At 50.1% G+C, this 27,795-nt stretch overlaps 1 protein-coding gene across 1 annotated transcript; it reads right to left on the bottom strand.

Moving 5' to 3' along the window:
• Positions 1-1,114: 1,114 nt before the first annotated feature.
• On the bottom strand, positions 1,115-6,033 carry FEZF1 (FEZ family zinc finger 1). Its single transcript, XM_084811824.1, has 4 exons — positions 5,167-6,033; positions 4,889-5,023; positions 3,430-3,562; positions 1,115-1,886 (listed from the first exon to the last, which is right to left on the bottom strand). Exons 1-4 carry the CDS (start codon positions 6,031-6,033, stop codon positions 1,591-1,593), a joined length of 1,431 nt encoding a protein of 476 aa, XP_084667950.1. The 3' UTR covers positions 1,115-1,590.
• Between the last annotated feature and the right edge of the window lie 21,762 nt (positions 6,034-27,795).

Below are 27,795 nucleotides of genomic sequence, written 5' to 3' on the forward strand. Positions count from 1 at the left end.
GCTTCCCCCATGCACTGGAGCGCTTTGATGATCTGTGATGAGAGTCTTCTTAAAGAGGGTCTCTCACTCACACGCTCACAGACCATCACAGGGACATTTCTACTCTGCTCTCATCCGAAGTAAAGTGGGACCAGCCCTTTACGGCATCCCTTCCGATCAAAGGACCTCCCGTGTAGTGCTCAAGGGACACGGAATAAGGGGCAGTCCTTCGCGGGAAGGGCTACCGCAGAAAACAAGGGGCATCGGAGATATTTTCTAGAGGGCGGCAGCGGCGGCGGGCAGAGAGTCAGCCTTTCCCCCAACGTCGTGAAGTCCCTTGACCACCGCTCCAAGAAAGGCCAGCCGCCTTCTCCAGAGCTGCGACCCTCAGGAATGAGCGGCCAACCCTAGAGCAGCGTTTAAAAGGAGGGCCATCCCGAAGTGCATGTTGGGGTATGGCGAAAAGAAAATAATGTCCCTTAAAACAGGGCGCTGTTTTTCATTCCATAGTCCACGAGGGTCATCTCAACTTTCATGCCTCTAGATTTAAATAGACCCACAGAGTGATACCAGAACCTTAGGTCAGCTGGCTGGGGGAAGATGGGAGTTGTAGTCTAACACATCTAAAGGGTGCCAGGCTGGGGAAAGCTGCCTTAGGTAAACCCTTAGAAGCCTAGCCTAGAATATACATCTGATGTCTCTTGCGCATCGTATCTCGTATCCACACCACAGAAGTTAGAGCCAACAATGCGCTCTTCTTTTTTTATCTGGGATAAACGTCATCTGGGAAACGTGGGGGCAGCCTTTTAAAACGCTGCAGGGATCTTCGGAAGGGTTAGATCCCCGGTCATTTTCCCCTTCTGACCTCGAGGCAGAGCTTTGAACTAAGGCGCCCCCTTTCCATCCCGTTAGAGAACCTAGGCCGGTGGCGGCCATCTTGGGCCTGCCACAGGCCCAAGATGCCATTTACAGTCAGGAGCATGCCAATATTTGGTATGGGGCAGGAGACGTCTGGGTGCGGGGAACCCAAGAGACTCCCCATGATTGGGAGATGTTGGGCTGGCCTTTCAACAGCCCCGGCCCGCAACGACCCGCTGGCGTAAAGGGGAAGTCCTTTAAAAGACAGCAGCCTTGAGAAGAAAGAACACAAGAGTGGCTTTATAGCAGAAGGGGCCTCCCCCCCCCCCGCCCCAATACAAACGAAACAAAACACCGGCGAGAGGATCTGGCAACACTAGGCAGGCTTCCCGGCTTTGGGGGGGGGGGGGGTGGCGTATCCAGCCTTAGTCCTACTCAGAGTAGACCCACTGGGGTTTAAGTTAGACTAACATTGGACACAACCCACTGGATACAAGCCTGGGCTTCCGGCCCAACTCAATAAATACACCCGAAGTGAGTTTCGTTTGTCCGTGTTCTCAAAGTCAACTTAAGGTTGGGACGGGGGGCACTCAAGTCTTTCTCCGTTGCCGCCCCTCGCAAAGAATGGCAATCTCGGAGACTCTCTCCAGCAGTTCCCAGAGGCAGGAGAGGGGCTTTCTCGAGCGCAGAAAACACCGAACCGCTGACGAAGTGCATGCAGAAAGGGGGAGGAAAAAACCCATCGGGGCTGGTTCAAGGGTGATGGAGCAGCGACGGCGGCAACTCTGGCTCGCCGGGGGTTCGAGGCCGGCCAGAGGAGGAGCCGCCGCCGCCGCCGCCATTGCTGTCGTGCAGCTTGCGGACGTGTTTCTTGAGGTCAAAGTTCCTGCAAAAGCCTTTGCCGCACGTGGGGCAGGTGAAGGGCTTCTTGTCGTTGTGGGTGTGCATGTGGAAGGTCAGGTTGTACACCTGGTGGAAGGCCTTGTTGCAAATATTGCACTTAAACTGCTTCTCGCCGCTGTGCGTCAGTTTGTGGTTCTTGTAGTTTCCTAAAGGCACACACACACACACACGGGGGAGGGGAGACATGTAACCGGGAGAGCCTCAGTGATGGTGAAAGGGGGAATCCCCCCCCCCGCAGTTCAGCCCCCCTCCCCCCCACATCACGCTGCTTTCCATTTAATAAGTAACATTAAGGGCCAGATCAGGCAGGATTTTAAATCTTGTGTCTAGCAGCTACATCTTTCCTCCAACCCCATTTTTACCCTAGAGTAGGTGTAGGGCTCCCAATCTGGATCGGGACCCTAGCGTGGGCCGGGGCAGGGGGCTTTTAAGAGCTGGAAGTCCACTCCCCCCTCCAGTCTACTCTAGAGTAAAGATTAAAACAAACAAGACGTGCCTACTAGACACGATTTAAAGCAATGTCTGTTTTGGCCCTAGCGCGTTAGAGTCAATTCCACCGTTTGAAGTGGAAGAATTCCCACTAATATTAAAAACAACAGCACCATCACCGCTGGGGAAACTCCTGATGCCGAACTTATGCCCAGATCTAAAACCACACTGACTCGGAAGAAAGTCTTGCCTCCAAGTTGACCTTTTCAGGAATTTGTGTCTCCCACAAATAAACCAATTTAATTCCCTTCCCGCCCCAACTCCCTGTTTAAGAGGGGTTTTTTTCCTCTAAAAGCGAAACCAAACCACCAAAACTTAATAGCTTTGTTGTAAATTAGATTTGGACCAAGGGACATAAATCGGAAGCCAATCGGAAGCCTGGTCCTCAAAACAAATAATTCAGATTTTGACGGAATGAACTTCCAAATAATAATGGGATGTGAAACCCATTCCCTGCCTTGAAAGTTGAACGAGGAGAATGTTAATTTGCAACGCAATCCTATTCATGTCTATTCTGAAGTAAGCCCCACTGTGTTCAATGCGTCTTACTCCCAGGCAAGTGTGTATATAGGATCACAGCCTCAACTGCGTTGTAGACGGGGCTAAAATGGCAATGTGCATCTTCCAAAGACAAACGGAATCGTTCACAATATTTGAGGTGTGTTTCCATATTACCCTTGTCGCACCTCCAAGGTGATGTGTGTTTACTTGGAAAGCTGCATTGAGTACAATAGAGACTTATTCCCAAGTAGATACACATTCCACAGACAATTCGCTGGACTTACTTCCGAGTAAGCATGAGTAGGAGGTTTGAGCTTGATCATCATATTTATCCTTAGTCGTTATTACACTCGGAATCATTCTTAACGTTTTACATCCACCCTAATTTCCCACCCACCATCCCGATTAAACAGAAGAGACAGCCTGGAAAATAAAACCGGAGGAGCCTGAAATACCCATTCTTGGATCAGGCTGAAATGGCAGCCTCAGTCTGGGTTTGTTTTGTTCTTTTCTTCCACATCAGTCTGGCGGTTCATATTAATAAATACAGGTGGGTTCCATTTTTTATTTTATTTTATTTTTTTGGCCTTGGATTGTATTTGAGTCCCATTTTTAAAACGATAATTCTGAACATATGATTTGGAACTCAAAAGGAGTAAAACAAACAAACAAACAAAAGTCAATGCACAGCAGCTGTACCTTTTTGGTGAAAGCCCTTTCCGCAAAATTCGCATACGAAGGGTTTGTAGCCCGCGTGGATCCGCGTGTGGGTGTTCAAAGTGGAACTCCGGTTAAACGCTTTCCCGCACTGGTTGCACTTGTGGGGCTTCTCCTGTGGGGCGGTGGGGGAGTGGGGGGGGGAAATAAATCAGAGGGAGATCCGTCTGCAGGTCCTCTCCACAAAGTCCTCGCTTGCACCGCCGCGGCTTGTGATGCCGCCTGCCCCTGCAATTCCTAGCACAGCCACGGCTTGGGCTTGAAACAGCGTGGCCCCCGCGCCCTTCCTACCCGAAGGGTGGAAGGAAAATAGTTTTCAAAAAGCGCAGCAGCTCGCAGACAAATAAGAGCGGGCTGGGTTGCCGGGAGAGACTTACAGCCTTAGCCAAAACGTGTTTCCTCAGGAAAGTGACGTTTCCTTCAGCCCAAGTGTATTCGGTGGGATTTACTCCCGAGGATGTGCATTTAGGACAGAGGCCCTAGTAAACGAAACTGTCCTAACTAATGTAGTGTGTGTGGGTATAGGTGTGCGTGTGAGGGGAAGAGATCCGGGATAAAAGGCCATGGGCAGCTAGTTAACACCGCAATCCTGGGAATATTTACTCAGGAGAAAGTCCCATTGTGTTCAAGAGGGTTTACTCAGGAATTTTCCAAATAATGTGGTTTGGATGAGGCAAGAGGAGAAATTTATTTATTTGTTTATTTATTTATTACGTTTATATCCCACCTTTCTTCCATCATGGAACTCAAGGTGGCTACATGTGGTTCCTGACCAGACCCAAACCTGCCTAGCTTCAGCAAGGTGGCTGCCTCCTGAGTCCTGTGCCTTCAGACTATGCCCTGGACAATGCCAAAGAAAGAAAGAAAGAAAGAAAGAAAGAAAGAAAGAAAGGAGTTCTGTCTGATGTCAGTCCTATTTAGAATAGACACACTGAAATGAATGGGACTTAAGTTGGACTAACATTGGATAGAACCAATGCGAAGGAAGGAAGGAAGGAAGGAAGGAAGGAAGGAAGGAAGGAAGGAAGGGCTTCCTTTAGTAGAAGCTGGTGGCTCTGATTTCGGTGGGCTGTAAAAATATTCTGGGTTTCAGCCAGAACCCTAAAGGAGCTATCCAAGGTGCTGGACCTCGGTTGGAGATAGGTTTCAGGACCTTGGATAGCTCCCTTGTCTGGTTCTGACTGAAACCCAGAATGGATTTACACCCCACCGAAATTGGGGCCACCAGCCTCCACTGTCCCCCCACCCTTCATACTCACAGACCTTCCCAGGTTTTTAGAGGTGCTGGGAAGGGAGAAAGTGAGCCAAGCTGACCTCACCAGACGGTGAGACAGAGAAAGGAGGCGAGGAAGGGCGTAAAGAGCCACCCGGCTGGGGCGCACGCCGGTTTGGAGCGAGGAACGGTGGGCGGACGGACGGACGGACGGGGGGGGGCGGGTACCTGGGTGTGGATGATCTTGTGTCGGCAGAGGGTACTGGCCTGGCGGAAGCCTTTGCCGCAGACTTTGCAGACGAAGGGCCGGGCGCCCGTGTGCACCGGCATGTGGCGCGTTAAATTGTAGTGCGCGTTGAAGACCTTGGAGGAGAGGAGAGGAGAGGAAAGGGGAGGGAGAGAGAGAGGCGCGGTTAGCAGGGGAGCAGGGGGAGGAAGCCCGCGCAGGCTCGACGGCCGGCACCGGCTGGGCGGGAGGCCGCGGGGCTCTCGGATCTGGCACTTGCCTTGCCGCAGACCTCGCACGTGAAGACTTTGGGCTTGGCGCCGGGCGAGCCGCGGCTGAAGTCCGCCGCGCCGCCCTTGAAAGGCAGCTTGTCGGCGGCCAGGAGGTGCGCGGCGGCGGCGGCGGCGGCGGCGGCGCTGTGCAGCTGGGCGTGGGCCAGGTCCTTGAAGGCGCCCGGCGGCGGCGGCGGGTACTTGTCGGCGCCCGGCGGCGGCGGCAGCGCGTGCAGCTTGTTCCTCTCGGCCAGGTAGGCCTTGGGCGCCGTCGGGGCTTGCAAGGCGGGCGCCGGCAGCGGCGATCCCAGGAAATAGGAGGCCACCGGGTGGAGGCTCAGGCCCGACGGCGGCGGCGGCGGCGGCGGCGCGGAGTCGGCCGCCCGGCTGAAGTAGCCCAGGGCGCCCAGGGCGTGGAAGGAGGAGTGATTGACCACGCGGGGCCGGACCAGCTTGTAGTGCTGCTGCAGCTCGACCGCCTGCTGGGGCTTGAGGCTCAGCAGCGGCGACGGCGACGCGGGGTCCAGCGGGGGCTTCCTGGGCTCCGAGCCCGCCTTGGCGAAGGGCTCGTAGGCCAGCGGGACGAAGGGGATCATGCACGGGATGGAGGGGCCCAGGCTGAGCGCCGCCGCCGCCGCCTGCTGCTGCTGCTGCCTGGCGGGGTCCCCCGCTTTGGGGGGGCCGCCGCCGCCCTGTAAGAAGTGGGGCAGCAGCGGCAGGGCTTTGGGCTCGGGGCCCGCCCTGGCCATGATCCGCTCGATGGAGAACGCCAGAGGCTTGGAGGCGCTCAGCATGTTGCCCCGCGGAGCGGCCAGGCTCTTGGCAGCCGTCGGGGAAGGAGGCGGCGGCGGCGGCGGCTGCCTGCTATTGTCCATGACTGGCCGCTCGCTCGAACTGGCGCCTCTCGCGCTGCCTTGGCCCCTGCTGCGCCCGGTCACTGCGCGGCCAGGAGGGAGCCCAGCCCGGCTGCTGCCGCCGCCGCCGCCGCGTCTTCCTCCGAAGCCGACATCGAGTCCTCCCAGGACGTCCCCGCCGCCTGCGCCACCCTCAGCGTCTTCCTCGCCACCTGGACCAGCAGCAGCAGCAGCAGCAGCTCCATCTCGACGGCCGACGGGAGGAGAACCAGCCTGCCCATCCCGATGGACTCGAGCCGGCCCGTCGCCGTCTGTGCGCTCCTCCGGCGGGGGACGATCGCCCTCCCCTCCTCCTCCTCCTCGTCGTCGTCGTCCTCGTCGTCCCTCTTTTTCTCTCTCAATGGAAAGTGTTGGGTCAATAGCAGCAGCCACGATCCCGCCAATCGTTAACTTCCAAGAGGAGAAGGTAAACTAGATAATTGCTCAATTCGCTTCCAACAGGCACTAGGAGGAAGGGAGGGGAGGAAGTCGAGCCCCCCTTCCCTCCCCACCCCCAAGAGCGGCCGGCTACTTTTCATTGGAGCCCGCGCCGCCGCCGCCGCCGCCCGCCCAGAGTCAAGGAGGCGGCTCCTTCTCCCCGCTTCTCTTGATCTCCCCCCTCCCCTTGTATTATTCCCAATCTCCTTACACAGGCGTTAGAGGCCTCAAGATCAATTTTCTTGTTTGCCTTTAAATGTCATCATCTATTTTCTTCCTCTTTATAAGAAAGAACAAGAAAGAAAGAAAGAAAGAAAGAAAGGCAGGCATGGTATGACCTCAAAAATAAGGGAAAGGAGCCCAATGCAGGGGCTGGCGCGCTGGGCTTCTCTTTGGCAAAGTTGCGCTGCTTGCTTGTCCATTTCAGCCCAGGAAGACATCTGTGCGCGCGCACCTGGGCGCGTGTCTTGGTTGCTCTCCTTCTGCCCCGGGTCCTCTCTCTCCCCCTCTCCGAGGCACTTTGGTGGAAGCCCCTTGGACGTCTGAGCTTTTGACAAACGTGCCCTTTTTCCCAAGAAGGAAGTGTTCCTGAAATCCACCGGCTTAAGGGAAGCGTGTCGATTTCCTTGGCAGGAAATCCAAGGAAATTGGCGATTGAGGGTGTCAGAGGACCAGCGAGTTGGGCTGCCAAAAACCGTCTCGTCGGCTGTAACGAATGAGAGTCACCACGAAGAAAACCTTTTGAGATACAGGTATCCAAGGTGGCGAGAAAGTTGACAAAGTTAGCCAGAAGGACTCGTGTGAAAAATCGGTGCTATAATGCCATGGTACAGACAGATCGATGAGGAAGAGGAATCCCACCTCCCCATTGATTTGAATAGATCCGGACTGTAAAATACTCACGCCTACACACACAAGAGTGAAGGAATTTCTGGAGCAATTCTTGTTCTCCGACTGTTATTCCCTATCTTGGCTTGAAAATCGGTCACATTGATTTAAATCGAAAACACTTTCAAGGGGGGAGAGACAGAGTACACACACACCTCTATCTATAGATATATTCTCCCAGAAGGGGTAGACCGCTAGGGACTACAGCCTCCCCTAACAAACCAGTGTTTGGATTTAAATCTTTCCCCCCTAAACTGCAATCCTTGAAAAATAAAAAGAGCAACAGAACCTTGCTTAAGTCATTTGTGGAGCCAAATGCTCCTTAATTCACACACGCACGCACACGCATTGCAAGGAAATCTTCAGGCCCCAGGAATGGTCCCCGTGAGTCCCACTGAAGTGAATTGCAGGGCTATTACGGGGCCATTTCGGGGCAAATTGGTTTTGAGCCTCTCAGCTTTAAGATGATCCACTAATTAAGGACAAATCACTCTTTCAGTCAGCGGGGCCAAGGGCTATGTAAACATGTCGGGGAAGGAGCGGGGCCTTAATTTTCGCCACCGAAAGGAGGGAAATGGGCGGCATGTGAGTGAGAGCCGCAGGGAGGGGTGGAGAGAGAATTCGTTTTCTATCAAATGTGCTTCACATCGCTTAGAGCATGTTTGGAAATGGATCATACAAACCTTCCGAAAAGGATCACAACACATTGCGCTCGCTAACCTGTCTGGTTCTGTCCCTACGGCAAACAGATCAGACTGCACTTTATGGGTGGATCTATTTCAAGGAAAGACCCCTGGACACTTGGGCTTATTATGATCATTATTGGTGTCGCCTTGAAGAAATCAGAAGTGCATTGCACTGCTTTTAATGGGACGCCTGGGAAACGACACGTCTCGGGATCGGGGTGGTCAGTTAGGATCTACCGGGGGTCTCTTAGCGAGAACAAGGTGCGACGATCCCCCTGCGCCTTCGGGGCTCTCTTCGCTCTCCTCAGACGATGCCTGCCCCCGAGCCCGTGCCGATCGCCTCCCGCCCAGTCCGAAGGAAGGGAGGAGCCGCCTTAGGCTGCTTCCCCGCGTCCTGAGGCTCCGATCCCCTTGCCGGTGCAGGTCCCCCCTGGAGTCAGAGGGAGGCGCGGAAGGAAGAGGCAAGAGGAACCTTCTCCCTCCCCCCTCCGGGGAAGGTTCTTCTCCGGGAGCCGTTCCCCACGGCAGATGGGTCGGCGCTCAGTCTCTAATTGCCGCTGTCCCTGGGGCGGCTCGGGTTCCCTTCTCCGCCTCCCGATTCAGCAGACAGACGGACCGAACGAGGGGACCAGCCCCAGCCGGGATCGTGTCGCTGTGTACAGCGCCTGACACACGTGGCGCGCGGGCAGCGTCGTGGCTGCGATTTAGTACCAGGCAGCCCTCGCTCCCCTTCTCGGGGCACCTCCTCGCCCCCTTATTCTCCTTCTCCCTCCACCCCCCCCCACACTTTCACTAGGCCTCCCTCCCTGGGGAAACTTTCTGCGACGGCTTCGATGGCGCATCCCAAACCCCGTCTCCTGAATGCGTCAACAGCTGGCTCTTTTACTGGGCTTTGGGGGGGGGCTGACTTCCCCCTTTCTCTTGACATGTGTCTGGGAGGGGAAACAACAAGCCGCGTTCCTGGAGCGGAGGAAATCAAATCCCCAACGCGGCAATGACCGGCTCTGCCGTTAAGAGCCTGCCGGCCTAAGGGGGCGCCTGGGCCAGCCCGCGCCAGCTCCGTCCTCCAAATCGCGTGGTGCGATGGATTCAGGGAGAAAGGAAGGGGAGCCAGCCCGACGAACGGGGCGGAGATTGCACGAGACGGAGGCACGGAAAGCGTCGGGGAAGAACAACTCCGGTTCAAGCCGAATTCGCGCTAACTGCGGCGTGACTCTGGAATGGCTTTCAGCATTCGGAGCACCGCTGAAATCACAAGCGGCTTCACTCGAGGGAAGTCGCTCGCACCTCCAGTAAGTCCCGCTGAGTTCAGTGGCAAATCCTCCCAAGTTAGGCAGAGACCCTAGAGCACCTAAGAATAAAGTCATACAATAAAGAACAGGGCCGCGCTGCGAGTGTGCCACCAATACGCTTATCGAAAAAGGAAGGCAGGCGCGTCCCCCGTAAACGCCTTGTGGCCAAGCAGCGCGAGCCAGTGCGAGGCAGTTCCCTGGGGTCCAATGGGGCGTTCTGTCAGGTAAAGGGCTGCCGCTGCTCCTGCATCGGGCACAGCGGGATCTGGCCCAGGAAAGTTCTAGGCCACAATATATGGGTTTGCTCTCTAAGACGCCAGCTGGGATGTTCCCGCCCGAAGTTTGTTTCCTCTGAAGAAAGTCAGTCCTGGCTCAAAGAGCCCTTAAACGGCTTCCCAGCACACAGGATCGCACACCGTTGCGCGCTCGCACGCCGGGAAAGCCGTTTGCTAGGAAGTAAATGCCGTTAGAAGAGATATCTGCGCATTTCACAACCGGCCCCTTGCCTTGTTGAGAGGCATGTCTCAATTACTTGCATTGGGACTTACTTCGAAGTAAGCACACTTAGGATTGTGTCCTGTACTAGCGACTTCAATCACTGCTTGGAAGTAAACGTCACCGTGGGGTTTACTTCCGAGTAAACACGGCGAGGGGTGTCCTCTTATTTCAATGGCACTTACTTATTTCTTTATTGTATTTCTGCACCGCCCGATAGCCGAAGCACTTACTTCCCCGCCTCGTAGGACTGCAGTAAAACGACTTCAATGGAGCCCAGCCATGTCAATTGCCGTCCTTACCTCCCATTATTTCCAGTGGGCATTCTTGACCTTCGTATTAGTACATCCCAGCCACTTATTGTCGGATCAAGGTGTGAGGCGCCAGCATTTCAAAAGAATTTCCTTGGAGAATTTCGATGCGGGCCAAAACAGACGTTACTTTAAAGCTGCAATCCTACGCATACTTACCCGGGAATAAGTACTACTGAACTCAGCGGGGCTTATTTTTGAGTAGACCTATGTAGGAGTAGTTAACCTGAATTTAGCAGCTACTTTTCTTTTCATATTTACTCTAGAGTAGGCACGCGGGGCCAATCCGGACCGGGACCCTAACGTGGCAAGGGGGGCTTTTAAGATCCGGATCGGCCCTGAGCCGGGCTTGCTTTCAAGTAAATGCGTTTTAGGTTCGGGTTGTGTTTGCCCTACAGCCTTGAAAGACCAAATGAGTGTGGCTCCGAAATCCAGGGGGTTCCGTGGGGATGCGAGGTGCGAGCGTTTTAAAAAGCAAACTTTTCAGCAATCGCACCCACCCGGGGATTACAGCTTTGCTTGAGATTTGGGAGAGAAAAGTAGAGTAGATTTAGTCCCAGCGACAAAGCATCTGCCCCGAGAAGGATTACATGGTGCCCATACGAACAGAACCCTACAGATGGTGGGGGGGGGTATTTCCACCAAGGTTTACTCCGAGCCGGCTGGGCGTTGAGGTCGTTAGGGATATATGGAGTCGTGGCCACCTGGAGTTTATGTGAACCAATTCTACAAGTGGAGCACTCTCCCAAGTTCTTGCCAGGGAAAGAAAGGGACCTGGGAGAAATGATGCAATCCTATACCCACTTACCTGGGAGTAAGCCCCATTGAATTCAATGGGACTTACTCCTCAGTAAATATGGATAGGATTGCACTGTTAGGCTGCAATACTATGTACAGTTACCAGGGAGTAAATCCCATTGAAATAAGTTGGATTTACTGTAAGTAAGCATACACAGGTTTGTACCGTTAATTCTTCACTGATGTCCAGGAACTTACAGGAAAGTGTGTGCTTAGGATCACGCGTATGGATAGCCAGAGTGCAGGGGAGAGCCAGGAGGAGTAATTACGGCCTAAAGTGGGGGTGTTGAACCTTTTTCACCGGATCGAAGTCCAATTTGGGACGGGTCTCTCAGGCCGCATTCCAACGGGGGGGGGAGCCAGAGGAGGCGGTGCCAAAGCAAATTGGGAAGGCCACATTAACTGGTATCAATTTGAACTTTTCCCACTAAGCATAGCTTAGTTCTGTGGATGTTTACCTGGGAGTAAGCCTCAGTGGAACAGATTTCAGGCATTCATGCACAACTCAATTCTGTGTAGGTCTACTCGGGAGTAAAGCTAACCTTTTAAGAAAGCAGTGTTTTCCTCCTCCCTGCAGGCCCAGCCTATACATGCTTACTCAGAAGTAAGCCCCAACAATGAGGCTTACGTCCAGGAAAGCACGCGCAGGGTTGCAGGTCGATCCTAGCTGCGTACGTTTGCTCGGAAGTAAGTCGCACTTTTCGGAGCGGCCCAGGAAAGACTCTCTCCTATTGCGCACTTATATTTCGTTCTGGTCGAGGTCGCTCCCTCCGGGCTTTTCACTGTCAGTCCCCAGACAAACTGATGTCGACCTCAGGGCAAGATCTGAACCCAAAGACGATCAGATTGCCCATATCGCCTTGCGTCGCTTCCTCGTTAACAAGGCCGTTGTGGCCGGATTTGTCTTGCTCTTGCCAAGTTCAAGATATGGCACATAGGCGAGCTGTATGAAGCAGGGACGGGCAACGCGCCGTCCCCTAGATATTGCTGGAATGCAGATCCCATCATTCCTCACCATTGGCTATGCGGGCTGGGCTGATGAGATTTGTAGTCCACCAGCTGCTGGAGGAGGGTCACCGCAACACTTCCCCACCGTGGAGAGCTCGGCGGAGTAGACTTGACCGGCCTTCTGCGGAGGGCCTTACTGCCCCCTTCGTAGGCGGTGTGCGGAGTCGGCCTGAACTTGGTTTCCGAGGGTCTTCCTTCTTTTTACTTGCCTTGCTTGGCAAAAGGAACCCCTTCTACCAAGGCTCCCGCCTTTCCAGTTAGTTGCGTGTGTGTGTGTGTGTGTGTGTGTTTAGTGGCCTGACTTACAGCCACTTCTGGAAAGCAAACTTCTTTAAGAAACACACACACACACACACAACCACGACGACCCTGCCGGAACACACACCGGACAATTTGCCCCCCTCCACCCAAAGCCTGTAACGATCCGGTTTTTGCTCGTTCCCTTTTGCGGGCGCGTCAACGCTAAAATGTGAAATTGACACGCCTGGAGCCGAAAGCCGACCTGACGTCCGCCAGACCACGTCCTCACCGCGAAGAGATGAGCCCTGGCTTTAGAATGCGGGGCGGGAATGTGCTCCCGTTGAAGCACAGCAGATAAAAGGGGAAAAATAGAAGTGCGTGGTAGGCTGCCTGTGCTTGAAGAAGGCAAGCTGGACTTCGGCGCCTTCACCTGAGTTCCAGAATAAGGATATAAGGTTATTGCAATTCTTAACCGCCCCCCCCCCCCGCCGGGTTTCTGCGGGATTTGTGTGCTGTAGCCTGTGGTTCCACCCTGAACTGCTGGCCGCTTTACCCTGATTAAGCTGGGTGAACGCGCCGGTCGTCTGGCGCGGCTTCACCAGTCGCTGCCGCTCTCCACGCCACCAGCACTGTTGACACAGTCTGTCTCGCCGTCGGTGGGTGCGCGCGCGCGCGCAGAGCACATGTGGGAATCAGAAACGGCCTCGCTTGCTTTTATGCAAGGCACGAGAAAATAAGGCAATTCCTAATCCAACGCAAACAAAACAAAACAGCGAATCACCCCCACGCACACCCCATGCACCTGCCGATTAAGCCAAAGAACTGGGGGCTGTAAAGAACGTGAGCTCGTACTTGAAGGTAAGTTCTATTAAATTGATAATTGAAGGTAAGTTCTGGGCAATTCTGTGTACACCGACAAGGGAGCATGTCCTTCTGAAGTCTGTGGAATTCACTTACAAGAAGACAAACATAGGCTAGTTGTGAATCAGTCTCCATACTCTCACTCTTTCTCACACACACACCTACCTGCTGGCCTCCTGTAACATACAGCCCCATCCAGTCTTTAAAAAAAATCTTTTAGTTTTTGGAGGCAAAGAGCCTGGTCTACCACAAAGCTCTGCCAAAACACTTAGGTTGCATCCAGTTTAAGTTCCTTCCGGAAATGCATCAAGCACTGCTATCCCATCCCGTATCATCTATACCAGGAAAAGCATCACTTGCTTAAATGTTTGCATACCATGCTAAATTAAAGGCTCAGGAGCAGGTATAGTAAAAGACTGGCAAACTTCATTACCAGATTATGGTGGCCACATAAGCAAAGAAGACTGGGCTCTTGAACCTTTAATAGTCGTGTAGAAGCAGGAATTCCAGCAGGTGTGGCCCATAATTAAAGGTGCAGGGGCCTTGTTCTTTTTTTCGTCTAGCCCTCCTACGCCAGACGGTTACCGTGTGTGAAGTACCTTATCCCAGAGATGGGTTGTAGCCCTAGCTACAATGCAGCCAGTCATTTGAATGGACATAGGTAGTGTTGTATGGAGTTATCAATTCAGTTTGATATGAAATTCAAGGAAATTAGGAATTAGCCACTCCAGGTGGGAAAGAGGATACCTGGCCTAGCTGTGCTGGAACAAAGAATCTCATTATCACATTCAAGTATTCCTGTTGCCAATTAATGACTTGGTTAACAAATGACTAAGCAATAATTGAAGCCAGGCTAATCTGTACTTAGGCCAGGAACCTGCTCTTAGTGCCAGAACTTTGATTGGGCATAAATGAGTTAATAGTAAAGATAGGAGCATCTTTGAGCATGTATCATGTTCTCTTTCCCTCACCACTGAGTAACTGCCATCACCCCTTCTGGGTTCCCCAGAGGGCCACACCCCCTTCCCCTGGCCCCATCTCCCCCCCCCCCCGTTTGGTGGTGTCATGGCTTTTGCACAGTTTTCCTCCCATTCTAAAAGGTCGAAATGCCTCTCCTGAGGCTGAGTTGCTGGAGTAAGAGTTTAAAGTTAAAATTTGCTAGCATTTAGCCCTGCCCTCTTTGCCTTTGGCCCCACCCACCACTGGAATGTGGCCCCAGCACTTCTCTGAAATGAAATTGGTCCTCAAGCTGAAACAGGTTCAACATCCCTGACATATGCACAAGTTTCAGCATTGATTCTCCGATTCTGGCTGAAGTCATCCTAAGATTGCCTATGCGACACAGCTTCCTAATAGAGTTCCTGCACTTTCATTTCCTCATGAAATACCAGTTTGTATTTTGCATCTGGCCACACCCTACTTTGATGTTGTCATAGTCTCCCTGCCCCAAACCCCCACATGCACACCTGGGATCAGGCTGCATAGTTTTCAAGCAGGCTTGAGTTTCCTTTTAGAAAGTAACCCCTGCTTTGGGGAGTGGGGATTGTAGAAAGTGGGAAAGGAAAGGCGCTGAGTCAAGAGCTACTGGAAGGGAGTACAGAAGCATGCTGCGGTGGTGATCAGGAATGTGGGCTTTGTCTTGCCAAGGGAGAGAAAGCGGCTTGGAAAACAGATGCTGACCTCAGGAATGCCAGTGAGTCATGGATCAGATCCTATCTCTGAGCGAGAAGTCAACACCCCCCTTCTGGATTTGGTCCTCAAGGGGGGTGGAGGCAGGGGCCGGGAGAAAAAAGGAAAGATGGCTAGCATCCAACTGTCCAGAGAGGAGCATGCTTCTCATGGAACTAAATGCTTCAAGTAGCTTCTGAGCTCTCACAATCCCCCTGAAAAAGGGCTCTTGCCCTCAGGTCCTGCTTGTGGACTTTCGATTGGGTCATCTGCTTGGCCACTGTGGGAACAGGATGCTGGACTAGATAGGGCTTTCGTCTGATCCAGCAGAGCTCCTTTCTCCTATTTTCTAGGTTCTTATTCCTTTCACCCAGCAGAAATGCAGCAGAAGAAGCCTCTCTCCTTCCTTATCTCCAGCTTCCCAAGACAAGACACTCTTGTGGTGATACTACAATGAAAAAAGCATGGGCCTCCACTAGAATTTTCCAGGGGGCGGGGGCAAAGCTGCACAACAATTTCTGGTTGTAATTCACACACATGGCATGCACTGCTATAACACACCTGTGTGTTTCCTGGTGTGTGCTCTTTGTTGCATAGAGTCACATTCCATGACATTTAGAAGCCTACACAGAATAGTAGAAAATCCTGGGAACTAAACAGCACTAATGCAGAAAAGTGTTAGAAGCATCATGAACTCCAATAAAACTTTAGTTGTAGTGAGACATTAAACACACACACACACACACACACACACACACACGAACAAGATTTAAAAAAACCCTAAATAAACAAACACAGTACAGCTCTCTTAAGAATATATCGTATATTGTATGGCATCACTGCCCTTATCATAACATTGACAATTTCACATGACCCATCTGAGAATTATTTCCTTCATCTTGGAAACATTGTTGAATACTCCCTGTGCCATCCTCAACCTGGTGCCCTCCAGATGTTTTGGACTGGAACCCCAGCATTCCAGACCATTGGTCATGCTAGTTGGGGCCGATTGGAGGTGAAGTTTAAAACATCTGAAGGGCACCAGGTTGGGGAAGGTGGCTCTAGAGAGTAGCAGTAGAGTCTGTGGGGAGTGTCTTTGGCAGTGGAAGGAGAAATGAGTGTGCTTAATCAGAGTTTAGGGTTCTAGAACAGCCTGGGCTACTCACTTTGCTTTTCACATTATTATCACTCACTTTTTACATCAGGTAACAATACAACTTTTCATGGCGTGAATTTTGAACTACAGCAAAGTTATTTTGGAATTGCACATTTTTCCTTGAACTGCACATTTTCTGTATGGTTGCACATTTTTAAAAACCCCTAATAGCATCAGAGAACAGGTCTACCATTTCTGGTAGATCTGGTGACTGAGCAATGATAAGACCTGGGCACTTGGTCTACCAAGATAAGTAGATCTAGCCTCTGAGAAATTTGTATGCCAGGTCTACTCCTCTGTTGTTTCTCAGTAGGTGTCCAGACAATGTCTTTCCACCCACAGCTGAAACCCTCAGTTTTTTCCATGACTACCTTTACCTCTGTAATGGCCCTTTGGGCATGGTTGAAGGGCATGGTTAATAGGTGGATGGGTGGGTGGCGTGCTCAGCTTGCAGCCTACTGCTAGGTTCTGCTCTACAGGCAATGCACAATAGATTCAGGTACCTTCACAAGAGGTTTCTTTATTTCTACAATACATGAGAAAACATCAACTTCTATGGAGCTGCATAGCACAGTGTCTCAGCTCCAAGGCCAACACTAAGAGAGAGATGGGGCGAGGTTCCTACAAAAGCTAAAAATGGCTTTTGTTGTTGTTCAGTCGTTAAGTCGTGTCCAACTCTTCGTGACCCTGTGGACCATAGCATGCCAGGCCTTCCTGTCCTCTGCTCAGGTTCTCGTAAAAATCTCTCTCTCTTTCTCTCTCTCACTCAACAACCCATTCTAACCATTCATGAATTGCACTGCTGCTACAATCAATTTCACAGTCCCATCTGCATTTCCCTAAAACATCAACAACACTGGAGTACGCTGCATAGTTGTCGTAGACTATTCTAACACACAACCCTCCACAAAATGGAAATAACACTGGAGTACTTTACAAGACTTGTGTAGCCCATACTTTCTCAGCCACAGCCCTGCTTCCTGCAATATGTGTATAATAATGCTGAACTTTATCTTCGCACATTGTCAAGGTAGTTTTTCAAATTTTATAAACTTAGAAAAAACATATTAACAAGACCTGAGTTTAAAAGATAATGAACTCCTGTCTTTGCTGCTACTTTTTTGGTTGTTTTTTGGTAGACTAGGCACACTACTGCCCAAACCCAGCTACAGTAAACTCCTGGATTTTTAAATTGTTTTTCATGAGGCTGTGTTTAATTCCAAACAGGGAAGACCCTGAAAGGCTTAACATACCCAGAAGGGTTAGCACAGTGGGCATGTTAACCATTGCTGTGACTTCATTAATTGGCTAAAAACACTAAAGGTGGGAGCAGGCTAGTTTCTCACAAAACGAATAGGAGAATTGTGGCTGCACGTTTTGCCTTATATCTCTGGGTTCTACAAGGGCTGGAGACTTGCTTTTTTCTTTTAATGAAAGCTGGGAATCTGGAGATTATGGCTTGCCCCTTCCTGCGGATGCCCATAAGCATGGATGAAATTTGGAATGGCTGTCCTCATAATGTGACAGTTAGCTATCTTTCCCTTTCCTTATGTTCTCTTTCAGCACTTTCCAAGCCTCTGTGGGTTTTAAGGTGCTTTCACATACCAACATTAACAGCCCAATCCTTTGCATGCTTATGGTGGAGGGTCAAACCACAAAAAGTCAGTGTATATAAGGAGTGCATCTTCCCTTGTGATTCTGAGACTGGCAGGGATTGTCCTTACATTACAAGCACGCACACACACACACACACACATGGAACACACACACGGAACACACACAGAGACTTCCAGATGGGCGACTTTCCTGTATTCTTCCCACCCCTTACCTCACCTTACCTGTGGGCTGGAAAACAACTCATTAGCTCACTTTAAGGTGAATTCAGCCAGGGGCCCATGCCAGGGGGAACAGGATGAGAAGTCAACGATTTGCATAGTCACACTACTGACGTTTTGCCTTACTCAGCAGCTACTCCACAGGCTACCAAACCAAGGGTCTAACAGGCAGTGGTGCTGCTTGACTGGGCCTCCAGAAAGCCAGCCTCACTGCCCCTTCCAGGTCCACATTCCACCATTTGCACTGCAACCAGACTCAACTGAGCTTGATGGTATCGATGGTATCCCACCTGCCACCCCCAGCTTTAATTTACTGACCTTCCCTGCTGGGCCTCACCGGCCATGTTGCAGGGAATTGGAGAGCAGAAGGTCTTAGAATATGGAAGGAGCTGGGAGAGTAGAGCTAGATGGGACAGCTGCTGTTGCTGCTCTCAAAATGGAACTACTTTGGCCTCTTTGAGCGGATGCTCATGGAAAAAAGCTGCAGTGAAGTATGGAAGGAAGCAGCCACGAGCTGGCTTTTTTGGATGGTGGGGAGCGCTCATGGCTCCACCTGCCTGGGGGAAGCCCTTTCACAGTGCAGTCCGATACATGTCTGTTCAGAAGTAAGCCCCGTTGAGTTCATTGGCAGTTACTTCCAGCACGTAAGCATGTATAGGATTGTGGCTTAATTGATAGTGAAGGCAACGTTTTGTTTGTTTTGTTGAAACTCACAATAAAAAATGATTAAAAATAGTGAAGGCAGGGACTATGCCCTGTCGAAGGAGGCACGCTCAGTTTGATCTTTTCATTTTGGGACTGCATTGTAGTGCTTTACAGGGAATTTTGATGTAAATGCTGTCACACGGGTCTGGAACCCTTGTGAAAGGCAATAGGTTATGAATCCATATATATATATATATATACACACACACACATATACATACACACACACACACACACACACACACACATATATATATATGGATTCATGAATCCATATAACCCCCTTCATGGATCACTGCCTTGTTGTGGCGAAGGCGCTTGCGTAACTCAGTGAAGCCATAAGCTACGCCGTGCAGGGCCACCCAAGACGGACAGGTCATGGTGGAGAGTTCTGACAAAATGTGTTCCACTGGAGAAGGAAATGGCAACCCACTCCAGTATTCTTGCCAAGAAAACCCCATGGAACGCATCACAAGGCTAAAAGAGATGACGCTGGAAGATGAGCCCCTCAGGTCGGAAGGTGTCCAATATACTACTGGGAAAGAGCAGAGGGAATTTCCAAGTAGCGCCAGAAAGAGTGAAGCGGCTGGGCCAAAGCCGAAAGGGCACTCAGCTGTGGATGTGTCTGGTGGTGAAAAGAAAATCCGATGCTGTAAAGAACAATATTGTTTAGGAACCTGGAATGTAAGATCAATGAATCAAGGTAAGCTGGAGGTGGTCAAACATGAGATGGCAAGATTGAACATTGACATCTTGGGAATCAGTGAACTAAAATGGACAAGCATGGGCAAATTTAATTCAGGTGACCATTATATCTACTACTGTGGGCAAGAATCCCTTAGAAGAAATGGAGTAGCACTCATAGCAACAAAAGGGTGGGAAAAGCAGTACTGAGGTACAATCTCAAAAACGATAGAATGATCTCAGTACGAATCCAAGGCAAACCATTCAACATCACAGTCATTCAAGACTATGCCCCAACTACTAAGGCCAAAGAAGCTGAGGTTGATCGGTTCTATGAAGACCTACAACACCTTCTAAAACTAACACCAAAAAAAGATGTCCTCTTCATCCTAGGGGATTGGAATGCTAAAGTAGGAAGTCAAGAAATACCCAGGATAACAGGCAAGCATGGCCTTGGTGTACAAAATGAAGCAGGACAAAGGCTAATAGAGTTTTGCCAAGAGAACACGCTGATCATAGCAAACACTCTTTTCCAGCAGCACAAGAGGCGACTCTACACATGGACATCACCAACTGGTCAATATCGAAATCAGATTGATTATGTCCTTTGCAGCCAAAGATGGAGAAGCTCTATGCAGTCAATAAAAACAAGACCTGGAGCTGACTGTGGCTCAGATCATGAGCTTCTTGTTGCAAAATTTCGGCTTAAATTGAAGAATGCCAGCAAGGTTATGCTCAAAATCCTACAAGCTAGGCTTCAGCAGCATGTGAACCGAGAACTACCGGAAGTACAAGTGGGGTTTCAAAGAGGCAGAGGAACTAGAGATCAAATCGCCAACTTTCGCTGGATCGTGGAGAAAGCAAGAGAATTCCAGAAAAACGTCTATTTCTGCTTCATTGACTACACTAAAGCCTTTGATTGTGTGGATCACAACAAACTGGCAAATTCTGAAAGAGATGGGAGACCAGACCGCCTTACCTGTCTCCTGAGAAACCTGTACGAGGGTCAAGAAGCAACAGTAAGAACTGGACATGGAACAACCGAGTGGTTCAAAATTGGGAAAGGAGTACGACAAGGCTGCATATTGTCGCCCTGCTTATTTAACTTATATGCAGAGTACATCATGAGAAATGCCGGGTTGGATGAATCACAGGTTGGAATTAAGATTGCCGGGAGAATTATCAACAACCTCAGATATGCAGATGATACCACCCTAATGGCAGAAAGCGAAGAGGATCTCAAGAGCCTCTTGTTGAGGGTGAAAGAGGAGAGTGCAAAAGCTGGTTTGAAACTCAACTTTAAAAAAACGAAGATCATGGCATCTGGCCCAATCACTTCCTGGCATATGGAAGGGGAAGAAATGGAAGCAGTGACAGATTTTATTTTCTTGGGCTCCAAGATCACCGCAGACGGTGACCGTAGCCATGAAATTAAAAGATGCTTGCTCCTTGGGAGGAAAGCTATGGCAAACCTAGACAGCACAGTAAGAAGCAGAGACATCACCTTGCCGACAAAGGTCCATCTAATCAAAGCTATGGTTTTCCCAGTAGCAACGTATGGCTGTGAGAGCTGGATTATAAGGAAGGCTGAGCGCCAAAAAATCGATGCTTTCGAACTGTGGTGCTGGAGAAGACTCTTACGAGTCCCCTGGACTGCAAGGAGGTCAAATCAGTCCATCCTAAAGGAAATCAACCCTGAGTGCTCATTGGAAGGACAGATACTGAAGCTGAAGCTCCAATATTTTGGCCACCTAATGCGAAGAGAAAACTCCCTGGAAAAGACCCTGATGCTGGGAAAGACTGAAGGCAAAAGGAGAAGGGGACGGCAGAGGATGAGATGGCTAGATAGCATCACGGATGCAATGAATATGAACTTGAGCACGCTCCGGGAGAGAGCGCAGGACAGGAAGGCCTGGCGTGCTATGGTCCATGGGGTCACGAAGAGTCGGACACGACTGAACGACTGAACAACAACAACAACAAAATGCGAAGAGAAAACTCCCTGGAAAAGACCCTGATGCTGGGAAAGACTGAAGGCAAAAGGAGAAGGGGATGGCAGAGGATGAGATGGCTAGATAGCATCACTGATGCAATGAATATGGACTTGAGCACGCTCCGGGAGAGAGCGCAGGACAGGAAGGCCTGGCGTGCTATGGTCCATGGGGTCACGAAGAGTCGGACACGACTGAACGACTGAACTATATATATATATATATATCCAAAAATGTATTTATTTTGACTTCCACATGTCCTACGGAACAATGAGCCCTGGTGTTTTGGGGGCTGAGGAAGTTTCGGGTCTCAGCCAGTGGAGGCTGGTGGCTCCGATTTCAGTGGGGCTGTAATTCCTTTCTGGGTTTCAGTCAGAACCAGCTAGAAATCTAAAGGAGCTGTATAGGTGCTGAACCTATTTTGGGGGATAGGGTTTAGCACACTGGATAGCTCCTTTGGAGTTCTGGCTGGTTCTGACCGAAAGCCAGAATAGATTCTCAGCTCACCGAAATCGGAGCCACCAGCCTCCCCTGGCCTCAGACAAAAATCCACGCACGAAACCATAAACCGGCCCCATCCGCCTCGACGGCCGCGGCCATCCACTTTCCCGCGTAACGCGTGGGACCGAGGCCCAACCAATCCGGGTCCCGTCCCCCCTTCGGCCGCACCTCCCGAGCGCCGGCCGCCTTGGCCCGCTCCTCTGCCCTGCTCCAATGGGAGCGGAGCCTGTCTGCGTCGGCCGCGGCGGCCGCTCCTCCTTCCTCCCGCTTTTGTTGATCGCGGTTGATTCGCAGCGTCCTCTCGCTCGGGCGCAGCGCCACCGGCTCAGCGCCTGCCAAGGAGGGCTTCGCTCTGCCGGGAAGCGGCTGCGATGCTCGATACGATCGCCCGCGGCAAGCCCCCGCCGGTCTCCCCGTCTGTAGTTGGGACGGGACGGGACGGGGCGCCGCGCCTTCCACAGCGTCGACTGGGAATGGCTGCACTCGCACTCAGCGCCCACACCCGACTTGCGAAGGTGGGGGGTCGGCGGGGCTCCCCCGGGACGGAAATGGCAGGAAAAATCTAGGATTTTAGCCTAACTGTGATTGGGCAGCAGCAGCGGGTCCCTTCCCACCCCCCCAGCCCCAGGTAGCGCTGAAGAGAGGCGAGACCATGTGATTTCTAATTTGGGTCGAATTTTGTGAGGAAATTTGTTAATAATAACAGTAACAGTTTCTAAACACTTGAAATGCTCGTGCATGTATGTTAAAGGAGTTCAAAGCTTCTGCAAGCAGCTGAGCCCTGGAACTCCGAGGAGGTAATTGAAGTAGACTGAGCTTTTCTGCATATCGACGGGTGTTTTGTACGAGCTTTTGGAGGGGGCGGGGAGGTGGTGGAAATCCAAACCAGCCGTAACCCCAGCTCCGACTTGGCTGCAAGATCAGCCCTGGATTGCATTGCAGGCCTAATTTAAGTCACTGTGTTTCAGCACAGCCTCCCTCCCTCCCTCCCTCCTTCCCTCAACTGTGGGATCATGGATTTGGTTTTAACCATATTATCTACAATAATAAAAGATGATGTGTGTCTGCCTGTCAGCAACATAGCGCCAAGACTGAAACCTAGATACCAGAAATTTGCAAGCATACTAAAGGGATGGACGGAGCAATTCTATGGCCACTAGACAGCAGCTAGACGACCATAGGATATCTGGTTTTCCAGGAACTGACCTTGGAACCCGCACTCAGGTCGGCTCCTGGAGAACTGACTTACGCCACTTCCGGACTGCCTCGGAGGCAGCACGGAACAGCCCCGCAAGAGGAGCGTAGAGTGGCCAAAAGGGGGCGTTCCGGGGTGGGGAGGGCGGAAATGCCGGTACAACACTAGCTGAAAATGCAGGGTAGGAGAAGCATGGAGGGAACAATCCCCTCCGTGCTTCTCCTGCCCTGCATTGGATAGGCAGTCACCTCTGAGTTTGGAGGCGCCTGCCTATCTGAATAGGATTGCACCCTAAATTAATTTAAATGTGTCCGTGAGTTTGAAGCCTGCAGTTACATCTTCAGTCACTAGCTGGCAAATTTCCCTAACCGGCACATAGTTTTGCATTTGATACAGTATGAGGCCAGGGGAGATCAGCTGGTTGCAAGACAGAGTTCTGTGGCTTTTCTTCCCCGCTCCCACCGTGGGGCAGCCCTCTCAGGGAAATGGAGCCAACACACCCAGCCCTTATGGGGCAATGCACCAGTGCAAGGGCCGCGCATGGGGGTGCCCGCAGGCATGGCTTTAGCCAGGGCAGGCACAGCCTTTGCACATACTGCCAGATCCCACAGTGAAAGTCAACGAAATATTCAGACAGTGCTGAAGACTGGGGATGTTACCTGAAAGGCCAGATGTACTGGCCAAAAATGTCCGATTTGGCTCCAGCTGCTGAACGACTTGTGAAACTGATTAGGTGTAACTGTGTAACAGGGCATTCAGCGATGCGCTGTGGATGCAAACAAAACAGCTCCCTTGTTCACCCGCTTTTGGTAACTGCCAAGTCAGCGGAAGTGACAACAGTTTGATGGTGGAGCATGAAGGCAGTGATTGTGACGAATAGGTTCACTGGAACTGCTTTGCCTGGAAGAAGTTTCATTATTTAATTTATTTATTAATGAAGTTGAATTTATTTATTATAATTTACTAGCAAATGGACCCAGCTTCGCACAGGTTGGAATAGCCCTTAGCTTGATACAATAAAGCCCTCAAGCAAACGTACTCAGCTGTCAGAACTGGACACGCTGTGGCTGCCTCATCCGAGTGAAGCCTTGCCTGCTGGCACCCCTAGGCATGGCCCTTGTATTGACACAACCTGGGGTCGTCTTAGGAAGCTGATTCGTGGGAGATTCAGGACAGATAAAAGGAAGTACTTCTTCACGCTGCACATAGTTAAACTGTGGAACTCGCTACCACAGGATGTAGTGATGGCCACCAATTTGGATGGCTTTAAAAGGGGGTTGGAGACATTCATGGAGGAAAAGGCTATCAGTGGCTACTAGTCTTGATGGCTATGTGCTACCTCTAGTACCAGGACAGTGAGTCTATGTACACCAGTTGCTGGGGAGCAGGGGTGGGAGGGTGCTGTTGCATTCATGCCCTGCTTGTGGGCTCCTGGTTGACAGCTGGTTGGCCACTGTGTGAACAGAATGCTGGACCAGATGGACCCTTGCTCTGATCCAGCATGGCTCTTCTTATGTTCTTATAGTCCCATCAGGGATGGGTCTATCCACTCCATTCCCCTGAGAGGGGCTGCCCTACAGTACGGGGGAGGGAAAAACTATATAACTCTTGTCTCTTGGCCTACTAATCTCCCCTGATGAAAAACTGTATCAACTGCAAGACTATGTGTTGGTTAGGGAAATTTGCCATTTAGTGACTGAAGATGTAACTGCAGGCTTCAAACACAGGCACATTAAAATTAAAATTAATACATTTTAAAAATGAAATAATCCTGAGGTGCACACCCCTAGGATCCGCTTAGTATGCATGCATAGTTTCTGCTGTGTAGGTTTCACAGTCTTGGCGCAATGGTGCTGACAGACACACATTGTCTTTTATTATTAATGATAATATGGTAATTGAGTATAATAAATGCAGTACCATGTTCCATGGCCTGTATATTTCTTAGACCTTTAGAAATAATTACTAATCACTGGGTCACTGCAAAATTTAAAAATAAAAGTTTAAGGAGAAATTATACATACCTGCATATTAGCACACAGCTACCACTTTGAAAGGCATATTTGAGGGTGTTCCCATGCTTCAGATTTTGGATATGTTAACCAGCTATCATTTCTAAGTGGAAAACCCTTTCAAATGCTTCTGTTACCATTTTCCCCATGTTCAGTACTATTTCCCCATTCCTAGATACATGATAAAATCCAGACATTCTCCATTGTTTTCTGTAAGCAGCTCTCACTTCTGGCCCAGGAAGGAATGGGAAGAAAAAATATGAAAAGGAACCAGGAAGTTCTGTTTTCATGCAATTGCATTGCCACTCTAGCCTTGTATTTTTTATATATTTATTAAGTGATTTAAGACAGAAATATATCTCCCTAATAGCTTCTGCTACAAAGAGCTTTCAGCTAAAATGTGCTACTATTTTGGTCTCACCCCCTTTGCCTTCAGCCCTGTCCGCCACTGGAATATGATCCCTGTAAGCTTCTCCAGAATTGAATTTGGACCTCAGATTGAAAGAGGTTTGACGTCCCTGATCTAGGCTAAAGGTTACTACAAAATTATTAGACCCATTTAAGGTGAATCACCTGACTTTGTAGGGGAAATTGAAAAAGGAAGTAGAAAGATGGAGCAGAAAATTAATGTCTTCTGTATAGGTAGAAATAAAGATTCATCTGATGCTGACATAAACGTTCCATTTTCGGAACTTATCCGTGCAAATTTTATACGCTTGAAGGGATGAGAGAATCTAATGCAGGGATTTGGATAGAAAAAGCACCCTAGATTAGCTCAATCCATAGGGCCAGCCTTACCATTAGGCAGATTGATGCAGCCGCCTCAGGGGGCAGATGCTAGGGCGGGTTGGCAGAGGCAGCAAAGTATTGGAGAACAGAGGTGTTAGGGCCTGATGCCAGCCCTGCAAATGCACATAGATGTAACATGTTAAAAGATGGTGAATCTAGGCTTGCCTCCTATTAGCCAATAGTATTATGCATCTCAACTGCAGTTTTTAATTCAGTGGGTTTGTCTGGAGGACGTTTCTGTGGAATCATGGTCTTTTAAACACTGTTAGAGTGGTTGGAGGGAGAAAATGATGGAGCAGGGCATAATGTGGCCTTCTAAAAATAGGGGATTACCACATTTTGAATGATTTCACTTGTAAACAAATTGATGTCCAACAATGAAATGAGTTGCTAGGAATCTTCTTGAATAGAAAACTGAATTGACAATCTGATGTATGGCAATTAGGGAGTCCCCGTATAAAATTTCCAGGTGGTTGTACATATCAGAGAGACTCACAAAGGTTATAAGATAATAAGGTTATAAGATAAGGTACCTACTTGAAGGATTGTGATACCAAAGGGACTTTTATCCATATGTGGTGGGGCTGCTGAAAAATTAAATACTACTGGGTAGATCACAGAATCATAGAATAGTAGGGTTGGAAGGGGCCTATAAGACCATCAAATCCAACCCCCTGCTCAATGCAGGAATCCAAGTCAAGGCATCCCTGACAGATGGCTGTCCAGCTTCATCTTGAATGCCTCTAGTGTGGGAGAGCCCACTACCTCCCTAGGTAATTGGTTCCATTGTCATATTGCTATAACACTCAGGGACTTTTTCCTGATGTTTAGCCGGAATCTGGCTTCCTGTAACTTGAGCCCATTATTCTGTGTCTTGCACTCTAGGATGTTTGAGAAGAGATCCTGGCCTTCCTCTCTGTGACAACCTTTCAAATACTTGAAGAGCGCTATCATATCTCCCCTCAGTCTTCTCTTCTCAAGGCTAAACATCCATAGAGGGGAACTAGTACTTCACGTGATTTGGAAGCTATACTTCTATTAATGCATCCCAAAAGAGCATGTGCCTTTTTTGCAGCCACATCACATCACTGGCTCATATTCAGCTTGTGATCGACAACAATTCCAAGATCCTTCTCGCTTGTAGTATTGTTGAGCCAAGTATCCCCCATCTTGTAACTGTGCATTTGGTTTCTTTTTTCTAGGTGCAGAACGTGGCATTTATCCCTATTAAATGTCATTCTGTTGTTTTCAGCGCAGCACTCCAGCCTATTAAGATCACTTTGAATTTTGTTTCTGTCTTCCAGGGTATTAGTTATCCTGCCCAATTTTGTGTCATCTGCAAGTCTGATGAGCATTCCCTCCACCTCCTCCTCCAAGTCATTAATAAAAATGTTGAAGAGCACGGGGCCTGGGACTGAGCCCTGCACTACCCCACTCATTACCTCTCCCCAGCTTGAGAAGATCCCATTGATAAGCACTCTTTGAGTCCGATTCTGTAGCCAACTGTGGATCCACCTGATAATTGTTTCATCTAGCCCACTTTTAGCTAGTTTGCTCATCAGGAGATCATGGGGAACTTGGTCGAAAGCTTTGCTGAAGTTGAGGTATATTATGTCCACAGCATTCCCACAGTCCACAAGGGAGGTTACCTGATAAAAACACGAGATCAGATTAGTCTGGCAGGATTTGTTCTTGACTAATCCATGTTGGCTTTGAGTAATCACTGCATTGTTTTCAAAGTGCTTACAGATGGATTGCTTATTAATCTGCTCCAGAATTTTCCCAGGGATTGATGTCAGACTGACTGGTGTGCAGTTCCCAGGTTCCTCCTTTTTACCCTTTCTGAAGATAGGGTCATTAGTCCTCCTCCAGTCATCTGGCACTTCCCCTGTCCTCCATGATTTCTCAAAGATAATCGACAGTGGTTCTGAGAGTTCTTCTGCCAGTTCCTTTATGACTCTAGGATGCAGTTCATCTGGCCCTGGAGATCTGAACTCATTCAAAGTAATTACGTGTTCCTTGACCTTATGCCTGTTGATCTCAGGCTGCAGTCCTGCCCCTCCAGCCTGTACTTCGCCTTTGCCAGGGGAGTCATAGACCTTCTTTCGGGAGAAGACTGAGCCGAAGTAGGAATTGTGCACTTCTGTCTTTTGTCATCTGTTATCATTTTGCCATCCTTATTTAATCGTTG

Source organism: Heloderma suspectum, chromosome 7 (assembly GCF_057233095.1).
Source record: "Heloderma suspectum isolate Gila_16-S chromosome 7, 16-S_ref, whole genome shotgun sequence".
Taxonomy (NCBI): Eukaryota; Metazoa; Chordata; class Lepidosauria; order Squamata; family Helodermatidae; genus Heloderma; species Heloderma suspectum.

Excerpts from the sequence above, each read along its gene's own strand:
- FEZF1 (XM_084811824.1), bottom strand. The coding sequence starts at position 6,033 with ATGGACAATAGCAGGCAGCCGCCGCCGCCGCCGCCTCCTTCCCCGACG. Across the intron at positions 5,024-5,166 it reads CGTGCGAGGTCTGCGGCAAG|GTCTTCAACGCGCACTACAA; the intron begins GCAAGTGCCAGA and ends CTCTCCTCCAAG. Across the intron at positions 3,563-4,888 it reads ACAAGATCATCCACACCCAG|GAGAAGCCCCACAAGTGCAA; the intron begins GTACCCGCCCCC and ends ACCGCCCCACAG.